Source organism: Pleurodeles waltl, chromosome 12 (assembly GCF_031143425.1).
Source record: "Pleurodeles waltl isolate 20211129_DDA chromosome 12, aPleWal1.hap1.20221129, whole genome shotgun sequence".
NCBI classification, from domain to species: domain Eukaryota; kingdom Metazoa; phylum Chordata; class Amphibia; order Caudata; family Salamandridae; genus Pleurodeles; species Pleurodeles waltl.
The window spans coordinates 677457319-677474625 of record NC_090451.1 but is presented as its reverse complement, the minus strand read 5'-3'; the positions used below and the strand labels follow the sequence as shown (position 1 = coordinate 677474625).

At 37.1% G+C, this 17307-nt stretch overlaps 1 protein-coding gene across 1 annotated transcript in view; it reads right to left on the bottom strand.

The window, feature by feature from the left end:
- Nucleotides 1-13618: 13618 nt before the first annotated feature.
- Nucleotides 13619-17307, bottom strand: part of LOC138267236 (extracellular calcium-sensing receptor-like) — a 42507-nt gene continuing 38818 nt past the window's right edge. Inside the window, exon 6 of the mRNA XM_069216092.1 lies at nt 13619-14514. Coding sequence (XP_069072193.1) covers nt 13619-14514 — 896 coding nt within the window. The remainder of the gene's footprint in view (nt 14515-17307) is intronic.

Genomic DNA, 17307 nt, shown 5'->3' with positions numbered 1-17307 from the left:
CTGACTACCATCTTGTATCCATATTTCGATGAAGACAGAACTGGACTAGATACAGAGCTTCAGGAACTCTGTGTACTACATAACTGTCACCCATAATATGATAAGTGGTCTTTGAATTAGTCAGTTGGTCTTTTGACCTTCTGTTGCTCTCCTAAAACCCTCCCACTGGAATCCATTTCTTTTTGATATTGCATATAATTGTTCTATTTCTAATACTTTGATCTTCTCTAACAATAATTCTGTCCTTCTCCCCATCCAAGCAAAAAAGGCTTTTGTTACTAAGTGAAGACTTGTCTATCATGGGTCCCACTACTTCTGGACTTGGTTTGTACCTGCAATATTTAAGGTATCATGATCCAGTTTAAAGGCATGGTCTGATTATTGGTACTTCTGTTTTGCAAACAAGCACTATTCTGAGTAAGGAACACGAGTGGCTTGGACTCAGTTGTTTGTGGATGTTGTCTATAAAACACAATATTTGTGTAAGAAGTGCAGCTAGTGATGTCACAGGGGTATTTTATGGCATGGACAAATTGGGCAATTTCCCAAGGCTCCCACCTTCCATTGGGCCCCCACAGAAAGTGAATTGTTTTCTATTCGTTCTGTCTTTTCTCCTTCTCTATCTAAACCTCTCTACCTCTCTTCCTCCCTCTACCCCTGACTCTATCTTCCCATTTTCATCTTAGAACTTTTTGGGCACCAAACAAGACATATTTCAGCTGTTTTGAGTAACCCTGTTAAAGTGTAATTAACATATAATTTAGAATTCTTTGACATAACAAGTTCTTTTATTCACCAGCAGGAAATGGGTAGTAAAATTCAAATTTATTATGTGAAAATGCTCCTAAAATATTTCTTGTCCGTGGCCCCCAAAATCCTTATGATGGCACTGTGATCTGAAAATTATGTTTTGTATGCACATAAACATACCCACTGAATCCCTCAAAACCAGCTGACTTTTGAGACATTCTATTGGCTCCCATCAGGGTGTAATGTTCTATTCTAACTCCAAGTCAACTTGGATTACAATCAAAATTATACAATTAGATCAAAGTAAGTGTTCTCGCATTAAAGCTCTGTGGAAATTGAATTTTAAATAGTGAAACATTGCAAAAGCACCTTGAGGACAGCCCTTACGAAGCACCCATGACCACATAAAATTTACTACATCCCATTGCTCATCCAATCCCCACAGTGATGCTGACATAACCACCAACAAACAACAAAAACACACAAACACACATGCATGCTCACAAACTGTGTTTGTGAATCAGCTGGTAACTCTCAAATTGGCAGAAAACAGTCATTGTGCCTGATTTGAGATTGAGTGAGAAGGTGCTGAATTTTGTGATACTTCTAATCATTAATTCTAGAACCACATGTGAAACCCCGTTCCAAGATAAGGGTCTCAGAATCGGGAAGTGAACCTCCCTGAGGGAAAAAGTGCAATATTCATGAACTATTTTTCCTCCAGACAGCGAACCTAAATCATTCCTGTCCAGCTCAAAATTAGGGGATTATAAACCAAAACCCCCCATAAGCATGATCAGAAATAAAGAAGAGGCACCCTCATTAGCAAGAGGCATTGCCCTTCTAAGGCAAGCTGTTGACCTACAGGATGACTAAGGAACACGAGGCTTTACGAATTAAATCAAAAGAAGAGTCTTAAATGACATTCTTAAATAATTGTCTCTTGGTTGTATGTGCATAGATAAATACAAACACACAATTTAGGTTCATTGGAAACACTGGTGAAAAGAGTAATGAAGAATTACACCTTAAATGTTTAGACAGTAAAAAATGTTCCTTTTAGAGTAAAGGATAATTTGATAAATCTCCAGTATGAGGTACTCTGCGAAATGAAATGAGATAAAGCAACATTTTTCATTTAGCTGAAAGATGTTAATGAGATAATTGATTATGATTGTTCCAAAATTCCACATTCCACATTTATGTTTTGAGCATCTCATTAAAAAGTATATTGGAAAGTGCTATATGTAAATTACGTGATCCCTTTGATTAATCTCTTTAAAATAAGTGTTCACCAATTGTATCATCAGCAAACCTAAAGAATCCTTAGGAAATCTATAATCATTATAAAACATAATTTGTGTCATTGAATATAGGAAATGTGCTACTTTGCTACTTCTTTAACAGATTCATCCTTCGGATTGATCTCCCATCACATGTACCAGCCTCACGTCACGAAAGAGACCAAGAGGATTGATAATTGTTGCAATTTCAGGAGTTTAAGATTCATATACTAAAATTTAGGGGCCATATGTACAAACATTAGAAATATCAATCTCCAATTTTGTGAATCGTAATTAGGAAATCGGTATTCCTAATGTGTGAATTGTTGTATTCACAAATAGCGATTCCTAGTAGGTCTCAAATCGACCTCCCAACTCATAAATATTAACAAAGTAGGTCGCAATTTGTGACCCATTAGGAATCACTGCCATCAGAGGGATGGGGACCTGCTAGGGAAAATAAAACTTTTACATTTTATTTATTAGAAGCAGGCAGTTGAAAAACAGTAATAAATAGGATACCGATTTGGTATTTGGAAGGGCCGCCCAACACACGCCCTTTCTAAATACAGAATTGCAAATAGAAATTGCGGTTCAGTAATAAGTTAATGAATTGAATTTTCCCTTTTGTACATATGAAAAGCATTTTTGTGATCACAAATGGCCTGATTCTGTGAATCGTACTGCTGGGGATTTAAAAAAGCCTTTGTATATCTAGCCTCAGGTGTCTTATGAAATCTCTCTGCAGAGCCAGAAAGATTAGGGCCATCAAAAAGGGAGAGAAGAGGGGTCTTTATGACCCGGGCATATTTCAAGTGCCACTGGGTTTTGCAGAAAATGTTAATATACATTTTAAATTTAAAGCAAGCCTGCAGTCTTCAGTGAAAAATTAGGTAACTTGAGTCCTCATCCTGCCAGACAGATTGCCCCATATGCTGTAGTGTATTTTTTCCCTCTTTCCTTGGATAACATGTTTTTTTGTATTCTTATAATCTGTTGCACAGGCGACAGTTTAAAAAAAAGAAAGTAGCACCCAGTAGGCTCCGCCTCAATTTTTAATGAAGGCTCTGCAAAAACACCTGACATGCTAGGGACAGATCCACAATACATAAGATTGAGGCAGTATAATTGGATGAGAATTGCCGAAGTACATGAAGGAGCAGAGGGAGCAGAGGAAGATGAACTTCATAATCTATATTCAGTTGCATAATAGTGAAATATTGAGAATGAACTGACCAATAATTATTTATAAGAACCAACTACACACTCTTACTTTAAACCTGAAGAAGGACTTAAGTAATCATGGAGAATAGGAAAAAAGAGTAATTCAATGGATGTATCAAAGATGAAGAAACAAAATCTATGGTAGGAGCAATTACATTTTCTTTTAAACTTTTGAACATTGGGAGTTATCAATTAGGTCTGAATGCAAAGCTATCAGTTGGGAAGGGACACAACTTGTCCTGAAATAGCTGGAATTTCCACAGAAAGAGACATCAGTCACTGTAATCGTTGACATGGCATGAATTCCAATTTGGCAAAAACATAAATGCAATGGATGGAATGCTTACATTAATGTTCATGTTTATTATGTTCATTTTGTTAGCACAGTGTATGTAGTTCAGCTTGAAAGTTTGTGCATTACAAGTAAGAGTAGAGGTACATAAGGGACTCTGCTGATACACTCATACATATTTTTTTACAGATTACTATGGCTTTGTAGAACACTCAAGACATCATATGCACATTTATGCAGGTTGCATTTCACATCACCGAGGTTACATTGAGCACTTCTACAATCATACTGTCTGGGTGTGGGGAGAGTTGCATTTTCAAGCCCAGTCTCTAATGTGTGTCTAAGGTGTTATAGGAATGGATGTAGGTTACAGTAGTGTATACTGAAACATCATCTGACATAAACATTGCATCTTAAATAAGGTTAACAAAACATTGTTTTTATTATATTTCTAGTTCATTTACCTTAGGACGCAAGTTATAGTTTCTATTATATTTTCAAGTTTAGTTACCTTAGGACACAATTTATAGTTACTTAAAATAACTCTAACTATAAATGCTGAATTGTTATGGTTGTGTACGAGTAAATGCGGAACCTAATTATAACACCCTTGTAACCTTTGGGTTTTTTAAGTGAATTTCTATGCTTTTTATAATTCTATTTCCTAACTATAATGTCCCTGTAACCTTTGTTTTTTTCAGTGAATATATATATATACATATATATATATATATATATATATATATATATATATATTTATAGATAGAGATATACATAGACACAAATACATATACATGCATATATACATTATTATGTACATCTACATATTTCTCTCTCTCTCTTTATATATATATATATATATATATATATATATATATATATATATATATATATATATATTATTTATCTATTTACAAATATTCATATATATTTACATATATATAATACAAAGATCTGGATATATATCGAGGGTGGTGTTTATTATTCTGACTCCAAGTCAACAAACATTGCATTAAGTTAACATAATAAGGGTGGCATATTTACTATTCTTCTCCAGGCCTCTAAATGTTAGGGTGTGAGTATATTACTATTCTAACTTGAGTCCAAAAGCATTTGGTCTGGTTCATATAATTGGAGGAGGGCATATTTACTATTCTAAAACTAGTTCTACAATAATTGGGGTAATTGCATATGTTTCGGGGTGCATCGTTTATTATTAACTCCAATCCAGCAAACATTGAAGAAACCACAACTTACTGAAGGATGCATATTTACTACGCTAACCCCAGTAGTACAAACACTGAGGTAAATGCATATATTTGTGAGGGAGTTGCATGTTTACTGTTCTTCAACCTCTAAACACTGGAATAAGTGAATATATCAGAGTGTGTTACACTTTTTTTTAAAGTTTATTTGAAACAATTATAAACCAATCCTGAACTCATTGAAAAATATCATATAATTTTAAAATCTAATTAATTTAAAGGTACATTTACTGTTAATAACAGTGTATACAACTTTAAAATATGAAAATTATTTTAATAAAAGTGTTAATTAAAAAATAAAATAACTACTAATATTCATATGTATAAGCAAATATGACAAGTTTAATCAATTATGTATTAATTATTAATTCAATATGTTTGAAAATATCAAGGGAAATAAAGCAATGTATATACTCTACATACTTTAAACTCGTGTCATCTAATTAGTTGAAATATATTTTGTAATAAAAATCAAAAGATTAATTTGTATGTCATTTTTTATTATTACACACTCAATTACTCAAAATCCCCCAAACCTGTCAAAATTAATTAATAATTAGCACAATATTTAAAAATATCAATATTTAATAAGCAACTTAAATATTCAAAACATCAAAAGCAAAATAGGGCATTTTAATAACAACAAATATCCACAAAATACCCTAATAAAACCCAATAGAAATAAAATTACATTTATAATCTTTAAAGTATATTGAATATTATTAATAACAACGTAGCCTTAACCACATATCTCACCACATACTATACAAATGCAATCAATATTTTAAACTTTGGTATTGCTGGAAATTAGAAAAATCATATACTTGCCCACTATATTTCCTACCTCAGTATGTTTATGTGTTGGATATTATGACCTCAATATTAAAAGGGACTAATTAGGAGTGAGTCGGTTTATTGCGACCTGAGTGCAAAATCCAGTTTATGCACGGGTCAAAATTACAAGTTTGGCTGTATTAAAAGCATCTCATTCTTATCAGATTTGTTAAATACCTCGACTGTCATTACATTTTGGCAGGTCAAACTTCCTGAAATTTAACATGGGACATTTATAAGGTATTTACTGCAACACATGGATTTTGGTATTTAACAAGCCCAAAATCTGCTTATTGTTCCCCAGAAACGTGTAATAGGTGTTATTTATCACACCTGATAAATAACATACCCCATGGTATCATTATTTATCAGATGTCATAAATAACACCTAAACTCGTAATCATGTCCACAGCACCATCAAAACTCTGGAGTCGATATTCAGGATCATCACCTTTTAGTGGGATCAACTTATCCTGACCTTTGGTGTGCATGACTGATATTGACGCACTCAAACATATGGATTCAAACAAATATACTAACAGTATATGGAGGATATAATACATTTTGGTTTACAGTGTTTAAACTAAGGCCTCAATGAAAAAGTCCTTAAAAGTTGTGAGTAGTACAGGACTTTAATGATGTACTTTGTGTGTCTGAAACAAGATTTCAAACATGTGTTTGTTTGTTTAATTTCTTTGTCATTGTGGGTGTAGACCCTCAAAGGAACTCTGAATTGGGTTTATTAGAATGAATTGCTTTGACTGAAACCGTGGACTGAGTTAAGATTTTAAGATTGCCTCCCTCATTTATGATTATGAAAATGCTAACTAACCTGTAAGTGTTTAAGATTATTCTCTCAGAAACCTGTTTTTTTTATTTTTAGATCATCTCCCCTTTCCTTCTTTGGCAGAAGAGGTGAAGGAGGTTGTATCTATTAGTGATTTTTGAAAGATAGTCCAAGGCTTCGATCATTTCCTGTGTGAATGTTACTCAACATTTTGATTATCACTGACATCTGTTTTGTCCAAGTATGTTCTTGCATTTTTTATGGCTCTCCCATACACCGGTCTATGTAACTGGTAATTATTTAACTAATTTCCAAATATGGTAGATAGCTCTCATATTGCTCTAGGTATAATCCCTTTCTCTATCAAATTGTTGTGAAATATTCTGGCTGTGAACAAAGAGCAGAAAACATATTCTCATTTTCACATTTCGATTTGAAATGCACGGTGGCTCTGTGTGGCATAATAAATCTCACTTACCCTTTGTATGTGTCAGACAGCGTGGAGCCATCAGACGCCTTGGTGCTCATGTGTGCATGACAGCTCCAAGCTCCCCTCGCACACGACACAAGAAATCCCTATGGTGCAGGCACCAGAGGTATTTCTTGTTCCTAAAACAGCCTTAGGACCTGGAGAAGAGCTTCCCAAGCACCCAAGACTGTTTTTTGGTTTTCAGTGAAATGACGATCAAAGTGCGTGGCTCACTGCCATGATTTCATACTTTTGATTGATTTCATACTTATGAATAGATTGAGTGATAAATAATCAAGCCATACTTGTCTTGAGAGGGAGTATTTCACGATAAAAACTGATATTGTGCAGAAGAACATAAGTCAGTTATGAACTTCTGGGTGCAAAGTAACTCCATGTTTACTAGCACTTCTCCAACGTTTCTCAGCAAGAAAAATCGCTATTCGGCAAAAGGTCTTCAATCTTGATCGACAAACACTGCTCTTTTAAATTATCACAATATTGCCTGGGATCATATTCTGGTAGTCAGTCCTGCAGCACCAAAGTCCACCTGTCCTTACATGTAACACAATCTACTCTCTTAGTGCATTTGGATTTGACTTGTAGGTCTGCGAAAATTGAACCAATAGAGCGGTTTCTATTTTTCCAGGGAGTAGTGTTGAATGAGGCAAGATGGGGACTAGAGAGCCAACAAGAGCGTTAACACAGCATTAAGTACTGACAGCACCATAGGGTGACCACCTCCTTCTAAGTCATTATCAATACTGTTTCTAGTCATGAACTTTGATTTTATCACCCAGTGCATTCTGGGTGTTGTCCATGAAGTCTATTAGGCTAACACACCTGAAACCAATGTTTTGTAGGTGTAGCGTGGCGTGGTCACCCTACATCAATCACCACCACATGGTTAGTGATTGCCGGTGCACTATGGTGTTACAGCTGTCTTCAGTTCAGCTGTCCGAAACAAGCCATGGGAGTGGCCCAGCAAGGGCAAACAATGGCAGAATTTGAGCAGTACTGTTTTTGATGGAGTCGAATGAGAAATGTTCTTTCCTTCCAGGGTTAGTAAATCTAATAACTTCTTTATGCTAGTGGCTGTGTGTGTGTTTTCCAATGTGTTCTTTCTGAACAGTTTTATGAACAGAACGTTAACCAGCAGGGCTGCCCACTGTCATCCACTTTATGCATAATAGCCTTTGCACCCCTTGCAATTTGTTTACTAGTTACGAATCTGTGATTGGAATGAAACAAGGAGACAATCAATTTACAATTTTGTCCTACGCTCACTGTAGGACAAATATATATATATATATATATATATATATACATATATATATATATATTACTTACTGGTGGTCACCAGTAGGTAGTAATATTTAGGACCTAGGTCCATATATGTGGCTTAAGGTGACTGTAACTTGCGCCCTCATCATGCATTGCTAATTACCCCAGATATAACGGCATTCATGACAACTTTTATAACGTCAATAAAATTATCAATGAAACATTAGTAGTCAGATTAGCGAAGAAATAAATGTGCATGGCAGGGAACCGAGTTAAAGTTTCCTTAGGCCGTGAGTTATCGTTTCTTGAAAGAACTCTAACTATAACAGCTGAAGTTCTCTGGTTTTGTGCGAGTAAATTCAGAACCTAACTTTTATGTGCCTGTAACCTTTAGTTTGTTAAGTAAATATATATATATATATATATATAGATAGATAGATATGGATCTAGATATATACATTATACACTCATATTTAAGTGTGATTTTCTGTTACAATTGATCATAGTCTGTGATGCTCACGTTATAGTTGATCATAGTTTAAGTGTGTTGATGTTAAGTTAGCCATAGTTACTAACATCAAAACATTGATTTTGGACATTGTGTATTATCTCATTCTTTATTCTCGTTTTAAGAGCCAAAGTAACTCCAGTAGCTTGAATTAAAAATGCTTTCAGTTGTGTTAGTCCATATGAGAAGGCATTGTTGCTGTTTTCAGTATAATATTTGAACTGGTTTCGTGCATCATAGATCAATGGGAAAAAATGGTGAGGTATAACAATTAAATGATGATGAGAATTGTACCTAACCTGGACCCAGCTTTCAGAAAATAATAACATGGATAATGTAAAGGACACTCTATCACAAACAAAAGGATATTATGATAGGTGATTTGGCTTACTGGCCTTTGAGTATAATTAATATATTAAAAAGGTGTGCATTACAACTCTTAAGTTAAGGGGTTTTAGTTTTTCAAAAGCATTATTTATTTTATATCAGTTCTCTCAATGTGTTTCATCTATGGAAAACAGGAAATCAAGAACAATAATAATTGGTGATCATGCTATCATTATTTCTCCTTCTTTAAATCTCTCGACAATGAGGAAGTGTAATTTAAGAACTATTTTTAAAATCACTAATAACCCTAATTCGTAAATAGCAGAAATCTAAACTTGCTATTGGTGCAGAATTGTTTCCTGACAGTATGACCCAATCCTTTGGATACAAGGGCAAAACACATTCCTTAAAATTTGGATTAGTAAGCAAAGGTGTTAAATTTTAAATAATGGGTCTTTGCACCATTTCATTTTCTTAAACTGAGATTTAATATTACAAAAAATTTAATTACATGAATCTGTGTTAATTTGGTGTGTCTGAATGGCAATTTATAGTTGATGGTAATGTTTTTCTCCAATTAACAAAGCAGAAAATGATTTTTTTTTTCTTCACAAAATAATGCATACCCATTTAAAAGCTTGAAGAGGGAATCTGTTGGTGGTATGGTAAAGTAGCTGCCTCTGATTCCCACATTCTCTACTTCAGTAAACATGTAATTGTGATTAATGAATTCTAATTATTTAATTCAATTACTAATCTCTAGTGATTAATTAAATTCTAATTATTTAATTCAATTACTAATCTAGATCTCATAGATACATTTCTGTATAGTTCACTACTACCTATACATCAGCCTACATGTAATTTTATTTTTAAAACTGTAACAAACATCATACCTTAAATTACAGAAGATGAGACATAAACTAATGGTAAATTCTTAGTTGAATGATTAAACTAAGCTATTAACCATGGAATGGGTTTTACACTTATATATTTTCACTTTAGAGAAGTGTAAGTCATACGGTCTTGCTTTCAAGAGCACAGTACACACTTGTTCACTCTTCTTGTACTTGGTCCTCTCCACAGGGTCTTCCCAAAATGTTTGACTTCTTCTCTCCTGTTTTCTGAAATTTATTTTTGTTAGCATGAGAACTCTCTGCACTTTACCACTGCTAACCAGTGCTAAAGTGCTTGTGCTCTCTCCTTTAAACATGGTAAAACTGGCTTACACCCAATTGGCCTTTTTCGTTTACTTTTAATTCCTAGTAAAGGGGTAACACATGTACCCAGGGCATGTAAAATGCTATTAGTGAGGGGTAGCATTTATTGCTCTAGCCACTTAAGTAACCCTTTAAAACATGTCTCAGTCCTGCCATTACAATCTATATATTTCCAAACTGGTAACTTGACCTGGCAAATAAACTTTTGCTTGCCTGAAGACTCCCTTTTGATGCATATACCTCACCCCTAGGGTAGGGCCTAAGCAGCCCATAGGGACGGTTCCACTGTATTTAAAAGACAGTTTTTGTTAAATTTTACATGTCCTGGTAGTGAAAAACTCCATGAAAACTCCATAATTATTTTTCACTACAATGAGGCCTACCTCTCCCATAGAACAAAACTGTGTTACCTTAATACATTTAATAATTGCTCAGTTTTGATTGGGAGCAGGTAGAAATGTTGTATTTGAAATTCAATTAATTTTTCTTTAAAACCCCTTTAATGGTTTTTAGATTGCACTTTTTTGAAAATGCACTCATTGGGTTGAGGGTGCCCATGTGTCACTCTCACCCACTTGCTAGCACCAAAGATAATTGTGTCATCCTCATGACATCCTTCTCAGAATTCATACTGGACATGCTGTCAGTGACATGAGAAGAGTCCCGAAGGACTGTACCTGCTCTTTCTTGCATGTAGGACAAAAAAGCAGACTCCAAGCATCAGCTGACTGACCTGTGTTGCCATGGGGACACAACAAGCGGCAAGAGGCCCTTTTCCAAAACTGACCAGCTGACCAGTGGCAACTTAACCGGGACTAAACTTTACTGGTGGCCTCTGTCTGATACCAAGAAAGCCTTTGATGTCCTGTGGGACTTAGAAGTGTACTACTGTGGCTGTTTGGCAGAAGAAGAACGTTTGGAAACTTAGGAAATGTTTGCCTCCAGTTCTTCAGTGAGAGTGGCTGGAAAAGTCCCCAATGAAAGACAGAATTTCAGCTTTATCACACATGGAGTGTTCACACCTTCTGAAAGAATGACAAGGTACCATTCTGTGTCAGAATATTTTCATTGAAAAATCTCCAAAATTACAGAGTGCCAGCTGCACCAGCCCGTTCCAAGTATCTGTCCTTTGATTCTATGGCAGCGGCTGAAATGTCAGCAGCGTCCCACACAAGGAGGATTTTTCTTCTCAAAAAGTGACAAAGTCTCATTCTGCGTTGGGACTTAGAAGAAATGTCTATGCTTTTCTTCAAAAAAGTGACAAAGTTCCTTTCTGAAGTAGAACATTTTTCAAACTTTTTGACTTCCAGACTTTCATGAGGACCAAAATACTTGGTCTATCCAAGTTGGGCTCCATTATGGTCAGCCTCAAATCGCTCGTAGGCCCCAGTCGAACTCCTCCATAGAGTATCATTGGTGCTTAGTATCATTTGGAGCTATTTTGACTTAATCTCCTCTTTCCCTATTGGATTTTTCTCATTTTGGTGTCAGTTTTTCTGATTTGGGATTTTTATTGCTTGGCATTTTGGTTTTATTACTTTTTTAGTACTATATAAACACTTTACACATTGCCCAAAGATAATCCCGTCTGTTCTGTGCCATAGATACCATGTGGTAGAGCTCAGGTTGATTTAGTAACTATGAGGGTTCATCCTGACAAGAAGTGTTATAATCTTTGAGGTGGGCAGTCGACCACCCCAAATAAAAAACTGCGTTCCTTAGGGCTTTTATACAGGGATTGCAGCCTCCCATGTATTATGCTGAGGATTAGGCTTAAGAAGGTTGTTTTTTTTGTAAACTGATTTACCCTTTTTGAAATTAGTTCATAATAAGATATACCTTTTTCCCTTTCTCCCTAAATTCAGCAGTGACCTATTATGCTACAATAAGTAGGAATATTTTATTTTGAATTCTATTTATGTATTCAAATTCTGTTCTGCTCTTTCCTTTTGTATGCCAAGGTTGTCCCAAAAACAATGTGTAATAAAAAAATACTTTTGTTAGATATATCTTTTAGGATTTTGCTGTATGGCAAGTTTCCTTCTTTATCAATGTCAATGCATTATAGTATGCCTATGATAATGTGCAGCAAAGCACTAAATGTACAGAAGGTTGAATTGTAGAGCCCTCACAAGCATTCATGTGCAATTTAATGTATTAAACACTATAAGTGACATCTATTGAAAATTCAACACTTGAAACCTTGCTTAGAACAACTTCAAAATGCCAACCCATTACAATAGATATGTTAAGCAGTGCCCCCAACACTACCAAAGGACGTATTCATTTGTTGGTAGGACTAGAAAGGTGAAACAGTATTGACATTTCTCTTGCTGTATCAGGAATGTAAGGCTAAAGCAACTTCTGAGTTTTATTAATGCCAAATAGGGCACATAATAAAGCTCTGCCATTTTCCGTACCATTCGTGAGAAAATGGAATGTAATTGGACACACATCTAATTTCCTTAAGGAAAAAGGAAGCAAACAATGACACTTTGTTCAACAATACTCTTGTTCTGCCTCTCGATAAGTGTTGTGTTAAGATATTGGTCAAATTATTCAGAAACCATATGTGTCCTCTGTCTGCATTGTGGCCTACCTTATCATTAAGCACCCCTTCCAACAGGGGAGGCAAGTTCTGTGTCCATGCTCATGGAAGCACATTGCTCTGCAAATTAAGGCTACATATGCACCCAGTAGGCCCTTTTTATTCCCCTGGGCTTGACTTTGAGCATGCCTGATCAATGCAAACATAGCATATTTTTTTTAAATGCAGCACAATTTACACATGAACAAAATTAGCTTGCCAATACAGGAATGCCCAACACGTGCCTTCTTTATGCTCCACACTTATTTTGAATGCGTCCATTGAAAAACAATATGGTGAGCATGAGCCGTAGGTCCCAGATGCTTGAACTAAGGCCAGATGTGTTGCTGAAAGCAATGGAATTGTTACTTTTGGAAAGTTCAAACTGTTTGGCTACTTTGCAATTTCCTACCCTAATCAGAGTTTCACCTGAAATTATAATTATTCCGTTGCAGAACCTAATTAATATATTGCCCCACTTCTAATAATAGCATGCAATTCATAAATGTGTTTATGCTTCTAGTATTTATGACTGAAGTAGTGTATTTTGACTACAGATGGAACATTTTGTAAAATATGTTTAAGAGCATTAAGGGCTTCTACTGTAGAGGGACAGGTGAGGCTTGTGGCTCAGCACAAGATAAATGGAAATATGTTTTACATACCATAGCTGAAGATGATATATTCACATATGAAGAGTGGGTGTAATGGATATTGCTATGATAGTTTTCAAAATATAGCATTTATATTAAACAACAAAATCCATGATGGTTATGCTGGCTATTCGTTCACTTGCCCATCAGATAGGTTTTGGAATTCATCTCAGGCTTCAGCAGGATAATGTAACATTTGATGAAAAATATGCAGAAGACAAGGGAACAACTGGAAGACAGAATGGCAAATATCTCCATGGCCACCATGTACTTGCCATGAGTACTCAAATAGGCTGGAATAAATGATATCCAAACGCTGAGAAAAGCAAGCATGCTGAAAGTAATAAATTTAGCCTCATTGAAGCTGTCAGGCAATTTTCTTGCAAAGAAGGCCACTATGAAACTCACAGTAGCCAAAAGTCCAAGATATGCTAGCATGCACCAGAAAGCTAAGGATGAGCCTTCGTTACATTCAATTATTATTTTTCCAGGCTGTGAATAAGTGTTAATCTCAGAGAAAGGAGGAGAGATACTTAGCCAAGAGATACACAGAAGAACCTGAAGGAGTGTACAGATGCTGATGACCGTATAGGACATTTGCGGTCCTATCCACCTCCTTAAGTTGCTATTGGGTTTAGTGGCATTGAATGCGATGACCACCGTGATGGTTTTGGCCAAAATGCAAGAGACACAAAGAGAAAAGATGACACCAAAGCCAGCCTGGCGGAAGAGGCATTTACCTAGGGTGGGGTAACCAATAAAAGTCAATGAACAGAGAAAGCACAAGCTGAGGGACATGAGAAGGAGGTAGCTGAGTGAGCGGTTGTTGGCTCTGACTATTGGAGTGTTCCTGTGATGGATAAAGAGTGCTAGGATGATAACAGGAATTGCTGAGGAACAAATGCTGGTTGCAGTTAATGTAGCTCCTAATGGCTCCTCATAAGAGAGAAATTCAGTCGTCTTCTTGATGCACTTGTCTTGCTTTTTGTTGGGCCAGTGGTCCCAGGGGCATTTCAAACACTCAACAGAATCTGAAACAGAAAGCAAACAGGATTGTCACTTAGGGCCTGATTACTGCTCAGGCAGCTTACGTTGTATGCTTATGTAGTAACTACATTTATATCTTATGTATTGCTTTATCATGATGTGGATTTGCATTGTGACTAAAAACATGTTCATAGAAAGTCTTTTGAATTTCAATATGTTTTTTCCCTGAAATTAACTGGCAGAGAGGTCTATACGTTGTAGCAAGATTCCTGGATAATTTTTTCTCCTTGTTGGGATGGAAACATCCTCTGAATAGTAAAAGACTTGTACCCTGCCCTGAGTGCCCAACTGTTGTGTTGTCCGGATCCTAAATGCTGATGATTTTTTGTCATAGGCCAGTTGTTCTTAACCATTTGACTTTTGTTGAACTGACATGTTATTATCACTGGTACCTGGGACCTACACTAAATCATTATTGAAATCCTAGGACCCACGAATGAATCATTACTAAAAGCAGCGGACCTCGGGCTAAGCATTGTTGATGATTTGAACCACAACACAATTAACAAAAATTCCAGAAACATGCATCCCATCAAACACAAATGATAACGCATTCTATTTAATTTGCACACAAATAAAAAATAAAAGATATAAAAATATAACTTTAATGGGAAGGTTGGAGTTTTTCTAGATTCAATTGAAGCCACACATTGTCCATACTCTCATCTGTTTGATGCACATGCACTTCTTCTACAAATCAATCTGAGAATACTTATGTCATTTTGAGCTTCTAGTTTCAAATTCCTTGCCATCTAATGTACATTTTAAAATTTTAAAGTAACATTTAGCCATTTTATTTATATACACTGTACTAATAGGTTAATATTATTAAATTTACTAAGCAGTCACAGAGTCAGGAGGATTCGCAGACCACCAGGGTTCCCCGCACCATAGGGTGGTGACCACTGTCATAGATGAACATGGCTCATGTGTGTGCACCATCACATAAGCCTGTCTCCTGGATTCCAGTCTTGTTGGACCGGGAGGAGAGCTCAAAGCACTGCCCTAATATTAGTGGAAGGCTAATGCCTTCACCAGGAGTTAAGCAGCATGAGCACAGTGGTGGCAGTATATCGTGTAGTGATCAGTAGTAGTGAACAGAACCTTTCTACCCTGTGTCACTTGAGTGAGGCCTACAGGCTCACTCACCTTTTCAAAGCTTCCTCTGCTGTGTGCTTACTCACCCTTGACCTAAATCAGGTTAGTTGTGGAGTGCTGCGCAGCAAAGGAGCAGAGATTCTGCTTAATTATATGTGTGCCTGAAAATGGTACAGCACATGGATGGAGCAGTACTGCACAGAGAATATGTGGCAAGTACATGCACTGGGTGTATGTATGCCTGACAGGCATACATTACAGAAGAGATGTAGTGCTGTGCAGTGCATGTGTGGAGAAAGCATGTGCTGATTGTATGTGTGCTTGTGTGGAGTACAATACATGAAGGGCGAAATGTTGTGCACCGCTCACAAAGTGAATGAATGTGTGCTGGCAGTGTGTGTGTTTGTAAAGAACACACCATAGTTAAGTGTAGAAAAGCTTCAGTGCCGAAGAGTGCGCACAGACTGAGTGTATGTGCTAAATGCATGAGAACATATAAGTGTACAATGCATGGGTGTAATAGCGCTGGTCTGAAATTGTGCTGTTAAAGTACACTGAGTGAGTCTGCCTGCAATGGTACATTATATGGAGGACCCTGGGTTCCATTTTGGGAAACCTAGGCCTCCCTGGTAAAGACTTGAGGAGGAGGAGGAGGAGAACCTCCTGTATTCCTGTGCCCAGGGTGGGGACACACTGGTGGGACAAGGAAGAGACACACCTTTCCATTTCAAAAGACTGCTCTTTGATTCAGTGATAGATCACAAAAAGGAAGCCTGGACACATCTCAGGAAGGGAGATGGGGCTGATAAGAGAATCATAAAAAGTAGGGCTGAGGGTTTGGGATTAACATTTTGATGCACATATCACAGTGGCCGACATCCTTCTGTGAGCTCTGGTCACTCCCATGAATTGTGTTGTGGGCAATCAGCTTAGAAGTCAAGCCTGCTGTGACAGACATCTTTCATGAAGGAAGGTGAAAAGGAGAAGTGTCCGCTTTAAAACAAGCAGAATCCCAATATAAAACTTCAAAGATCCAGACCCTAAATCACATTTGTTGTCTGGAAAAGGAATATAAGAAGGGGAGGTTGAGCCCCCAAAATATTTGTCATCTGACAATCAGCCAGAAGGGCTGTGCGAAAAGAGGAAGCTCTGTGAGACATCTGCCTGAGACCAGTACTGGGGCCCAAGGCCTGCCTGTCTCCAGCTGAGTCAGGGGACATCACCCAGGGATACCAAGACTACCTGCTCTGGAGCCCCAGGGCCAGCCTGCTTGTCAAGACCAGTGTGCTCTGTGAGGAAGAGGAAACATTCGAAGCGTGAGCATTCTCTGTGTGAGGTGTGAGAATTCGGCTGTACTCCAATTGGGCCATAACCTGTGTGCAAGATTGTTTTCGGTGAGCCCCACCTGCCAGGAGGGCCACTGTAGATTGAGCCATTTGTTGAGTACCGTGCAGGTCTTGCTATGTCCGTACCACCATGCTGCAGTTACCACGCATGCCAGAGGGGGGCCACTGGTAATATTACCGCTTCCAGGAGGGTCAAGACTTGTGGCTGTCTGGGCTGGGGCTGGTGCGCTGGGAAAGTCTTCACTCATGTAACCATATATCGTGGCAACCCCATATGTCAGCAGGGGCTGTTGGTACCAACGTTGCTGCCGCCTGAAGGAGAGAGTGATGCTA